The sequence below is a fragment of the Etheostoma spectabile genome, chromosome 21 (genome assembly GCF_008692095.1).
Source record: "Etheostoma spectabile isolate EspeVRDwgs_2016 chromosome 21, UIUC_Espe_1.0, whole genome shotgun sequence".
NCBI lineage: Eukaryota > Metazoa > Chordata > Actinopteri > Perciformes > Percidae > Etheostoma > Etheostoma spectabile.
This window is the reverse complement of record NC_045753.1, coordinates 19,805,704-19,811,383: the sequence shown is the minus strand read 5'-3', so window position 1 is coordinate 19,811,383 and position 5,680 is coordinate 19,805,704. Positions and strand designations below refer to the sequence as shown.

Below are 5,680 nucleotides of genomic sequence, written 5' to 3'. Positions count from 1 at the left end.
CCTTATCAACAGCACGTCGGCACTCGCCACAGCCAGAAGAAATGTTTTGTTTCAAAAGAAGCTGAAGGAAGCAACAAAAATCACCGCTAAAAAAACGGGAGTTTGGGAATTCTGACGGAGTTCAGACGGAACATGACGGTTGTTCGCCGACACAACAGGGTAAGTTAAGTTTCCTGGTAATGTTAGCTAACATTTGATGTGTTCAGCGTCGCAGTCAGTATTTACTATACGCTATAAAGTACAGAACAACCATGATTACACACCAACATGACTGATGCGGACTGTTTGTGTTTTAGAGCATTCCGCTTTGTAAAATCGCCGCCGCAGAACGTCTGGTGGGCGATGTCGACCGGTGAAACCTCTGGTTCTGACTACTGGGCTTGTATAACTGTGAGAGTCACGGACAGTCTTATGACAACGACTGGGCATCTGCGACAGCAGAGCCAGGGGGACACTGTCACAGGGTGCAGAGGAAGAAGACCGGGATGTTTGGGAGGGTTTGATGCGCTACTTTGAAAAGCTAAATAAAAACTTTGTGATATATATTGTCTTGTTTTTTAAAGTACTGTGCAATATTGGAAACGACATGGAGCCCCTAGTAGCCCGAACAGTTGAAAAGTGAGAATAGTGCAGAGAGTGGATAATCTGTCGGTGTCGGGCTAGATTTGTTTAAATGTCCCGTTTGTTCTGGACAACACTCCGCACTCTTGTTTGCTAACAACGCGGTCATAAGTGACGATTCTCTCCGACCAACCAGCAGTCTGCAGGTAACCACGTCACCTTTTGGTATCGCCTCGGCTCGCTTGGAACCTCGAGAGGTAGTACTAAAAAAAGTACTGGTAGCAGGTCCCAGGGACTTTTTTTGTAATGGAAAACCAAAAAAGAGAGTAGAGCCGTGGCGAGTCGAGTAGATACCAGCAGTGGAAAACCGCCATTATAGCCTATCGGGAGAAACACCCGGCTGGACTGATGGCATACGTCACTCCTTGGACTCACGCATTGTGCGCACATGCGCAACTGCGCCACTTCCTTTTGGAAATGATTAAAAACCAGCTGAGGGCATCGTTTTACCTGTTGAGCTGGGAGTGTAAAACCTCAAGTCGCGACTCCAGCTCACTGGGCTGTCTTGTCTGTGAATGGTGGGGGGTGGTATGAGTTGCGGACAGAGGAAGATCGCCAGGCACGACTGGAAAACTGTGTGACTGACGTTCTGGCCAGTATTGATAAGTTCCTGGCACATTCAAAGATGAAGCTGACGAAAATATAAAGACAGTGGTGTAAGTTTTAGCCATTTATAATTCTTAAATAATGTCCAAAATGTGCACTTCGTATAGTACATCAGCAGCTGTAGTTAATCATAGCATGTTTAAAACTTTAAACTCCACTCTGTATGTGTTTCAGAATCAGAATCGAATCAGCTTTATTTGCCAGGTATGAGGACACATGAGAGGAATTTGTCTTTGGAGCATTGTTACTCACACTGTGCTTACACATACATCTCAAACGAGTTTGGGAATTCTGACGGAGTTCAGACGTCAACATGACGGTTGTTCGCCGACACAACAGGGTAAGTTAAGTTTCCTGGTAATGTTAGCTAACATTTGCATGTGTTCAGCGTCGCAGTCAGTATTTACTATACGCTATAAAAAGTACATGAACAACCATGATTACAACACCAACATGACTGATGCGGACTGTTTGTGTTTTAGAGCATTCCCGCTTTGTAAAATCGCCGCCGCAGACGTGGTGGGCGATGTCCGACCGGTGAAACCTCTGGTTCTGACTACTGGGCTTGTATAATCTGTATGAGAGTCACGGACAGTCTTATGACAACGACTGGGATGCATCTGCGACAGCAGAGCCAGGGGGGACACTGTCACAGGGTGCAGAGGAAGAAGACCGGGCTGTTTGGGAGGGTTTGATGCGCTACTTGAAAAGCTAAATAAAAACTTTTGTTATATTATTGTCTTGTTTTTTAAAGTAACAGTGTGCAATATTGGAAACGACATGGAGCCCCTGTAGCCCGAACAGTTGAAAAGTGAGATAGTGCAGAGAGTGGATAATCTGTCGGTGTCGGGCTAGATTTGTTTTAAAGTCCCGTTTGTTCTGGACACACACTCCGCACTTTGTTTGCTAACAAAGCGGTCATAAGTGACGATTCTCTCCGACCAACCCGCAGTCTGCAGGTAACCACGTCACCTTTGGTATCGCCTCGGCTCGCTGGAACCTCGACTGAGGTAGTACTAAAAAAGTACCTGGTAGCAGGTCCCAGGGACTTTTTTTTGTTGAATGGAAACCAAAAAAAGCGAGAGTAGAGCCGTGGCGAGTCGAGTAGATACCACGCAGTGGAAAACCGCCATTATAGCCTATCGGTAGGAAACACCCGGCTGGACTGATGAGCATACGTCACTCCTTGGACTCACGCATTTGCGCACATGCGCAACTGCGCCACTTCCTTTTGGAAATGATTAAAAACCAGCTGAGGGCATCGTTTTACCTGTTGAGCTGGGAGTGTAAAACCTCAAGTCGCGACTCCAGCTCACTGGGCTGTCGTTGTCCTGTGAATGGTGGGGGGTGGTATGAGTTGCGGACAGAGGAAGATCGCCAGGCACGACTGGAAAACTGTTGTGACTGACGTTCTGGCCAGTATTGATAAGTTCCTGGCACATTCAAAGATGAAGCTGACGAAAATATAAAGACAGTGGTGTAAGTTTTAGCCATTTATAATTCTTAAAATAATGTCCAAAATGTGCACTTCAGTATAGTACATCAGCAGCTGTAGTTAATCATAGCATGTTTAAAACTTTAAACTCCACTCTGTATGTGTTTCAGAATCAGAATCAGAATCAGCTTTATTTGCCAGGTATGAGGACACATGAGAGGAATTTGTCTTTGGAGCATTGTTACTCACACTGTGCTTACACATACATATCAACTATGTTATATTGGGTATATATTAGTGTGTATATTTCTGTTTTGGTTGATATGTATGTGTAAGCACAGTGTGAGTAACAATGCTCCAAAGACAAATTCCTCTATGTGTCCTCATACCTGGCAAATAAAGCTGATTCTGATTCTGATCTGAAACAATACAGAGTGGAGTTTAAGTTTTAAACATGCTAGATTAACTACAGCTGCTGATGTACTATACTGAAGTGCACATTTTGGACATTATTTTAAGAATTATAAATGGCTAAAACTACACCACTGTCTTTATATTTCTGTCAGCTTCATCTTTGAATGTGCCAGGAAATTATCAATACTGGCCAGAACGCAGTCACAACAGTTTTCCAGTCGTGCCTGGCGATCTTCCTCGTCCGCCACTCATACCACCCCACCCTTCACAGGACAACGACAGCCCAGTGAGCTGGAGTCGCGACTTGAGGTTTTACACTCCCAGCTCAACAGGTAAAACGATGCCCTCAGCTGGTTTTTAATCATTTCCAAAAGGAAGTGGCGCAGTTGCGCATGTGCGCAAATGCGTGAGTCAGGAGTGACGTATGCTCCTCAGTCCAGCCGGGTGTTTCCTACCGATAGGCTATAATGGCGGTTTTCCATGGTGGTATCTACTCGACTCGCCACGGCTCTACTCGCTTTTTTTGGTTTTCCATTACAAAAAAAAGTCCCTGGGACCTGCACCAGGTACTTTTTTAGTACTACCTCAGTCGAGGTTCCAAGCGAGCCGAGGCGATACCAAAAGGTGACGTGGTTACCTGCAGACTGCTGGTTGGTCGGAGAGAATCGTCACTTTGACCGCGTTGTTAGCAAACCGAGTGCGGAGTGTGTGTCCAGAACAAACGGGACATTTAAAACAAATTAGCCGACACCGACAGATTATCCACTTCTGCACTATTCTCACTTTTCAACTGTTCGGGCTACTAGGGGCTCCATGTCGTTTCCAATATTGCACACGTTACTTTAAAAAACAAGACAAATATATAACAAAAGTTTTTATTTAGCTTTTCAAAGTAGCGCATCAAACCCTCCCAAACATCCGGTCTTCTTCCTCTGCACCCTGTGACAGTGTCCCCCCTGGCTCTGCTGTTGCAGATGCATCCCAGTCGTTGTCATAAGACTGTCCGTGACTCTCATACAGATTATACAAGCCCAGTAGTCAGAACCAGAGGTTTCACGGTCGGACACGCCCACCGACGTTCTGCGGCGGCGATTTACAAAGCGGAATGCTCTAAACACAAAACGTCCGCATCAGTCATGTTGGTGTGTAATCAGGTGTTCATGTACTTTATAGCGTATAGTAAATACTGCTGCGACGTGAACACATGCAAATGTTAGCTAACATTACCAGGAAACTTAACTTACCCTGTTGTGTCGGCGAACAACCGTCATGTTGACGTCTGAACTCCGTCAGAATTCCCAAACTCCCGTTTTTTTAGCGGTGATTTTTTGTTGCTTCTTCAGCTTCTTTTGAAACAAAACATTTCTTCTGGCTGTGGCGAGTAGCCGACGTGCTGTTGTGAGTCGCGCTTGAAATTACGTCATCACGCGTTGCTATAGTGACCAGCCACGCTCAGATTTTACGCAATCTGCAATGGAAAACGAACATAGAATGGGCCGAGGCGAGCCGAGCCGTGCCGAGCCAAGCCGAGGCGAGCCGTTACCAGCAGTGGAAAAACGCCATAAGTGGCTGTTTGTCTGGTCAGAAATGCTTAAATCTTTCTTTCATTTTTTTCACTCCATTGGCGGGAAATATACTTGAATGTGATTATGATACAAGTTTAGGCCTACTTAACAGCTCTGCCATTCTCATTGTCTCTCGATATCCCAGACTGGAGACTCGCAGACAGCCGACATCAACGTTATTCTCCAGCTCCTCCAGAGGCAGAGTGCTCCTGTCCCTCCTGCTTACAGACTGTATCGTTGGTACCCTCCGACTGACTCACCTGCCTGTAGAAACCGGGACACCAGTCCAGAACAGCATTTGCCCCATTTCCCCCATACAGATGGACAGCTGTGCAGCCACACAGGTAGAGAATCCAAAATACTAGCATCACTGACAGATGTGTTTCTACTAGGGCTGCCCCATCTTAGTGCGATAAGTCGACTGAACGGTCGTTTTCTTTAGTCAATTAGTCATTTGTTAATGCTTGTTCACGCTAAAGGTTATTTCCAAGAAATGTTATGACCCACTCAATTAGATTTAAAGTGGTACCTTTGCATATTCTTTGTAAAAGAAACTTTGGACATGGTAAATGGACTGCAATTAATTGCGTTTTCTCACACTCAAGTGCACAGATCTGTCAATTAAACAAGTAATCGATTAGTTGACTAAGAATTTCTTTAGTTGAGGACAGCTCTAGTCTTTTACTGAAAAACTAAAAATGAAAAAACGTGATTTCTGCCCTCTAGAGCTCGACTCAGGTGACCCTCAATTCACCAAGAAGTCCAGGAGTCGCTGTCAGCGGTATCCAGATGACTGGACGTCAAACGACACCAGTTCATGCCGTCACCCCCGAAACTGAGACCCACACGGGGTTGACTCCGCAGCTGGCCCTGTCATCAGTCAAATCTCCCCTCATGGGAACCCCAAGCTGTACGGCAGTCTCCGATACCCCTCGTGCCGGGGGACCTGGACATCACCTCAGGACTGGCTGAGATCCAGAAACGCCTCTCAGAGCTGTGCTGCCCGTACCTGAAAACCTTCAGTAGAGTTTTTGGGGGC

At 45.9% G+C, this 5,680-nt stretch overlaps 1 protein-coding gene across 3 annotated transcripts in view; it reads right to left on the bottom strand.

Annotated features, from left to right (window-relative positions):
- The window catches only part of kcnh6b (potassium voltage-gated channel, subfamily H (eag-related), member 6b), a 13,845-nt gene that overhangs the window by 2,487 nt on the left and 5,678 nt on the right, over nt 1–5,680 (bottom strand). For all 3 annotated transcript variants that reach the window (XM_032502437.1, XM_032502438.1, XM_032502439.1), the window contains one exon: nt 2,498–2,681. In XM_032502437.1, the coding sequence (XP_032358328.1) occupies nt 2,498–2,681 (184 nt within the window). The remainder of the gene's footprint in view (nt 1–2,497; nt 2,682–5,680) is intronic.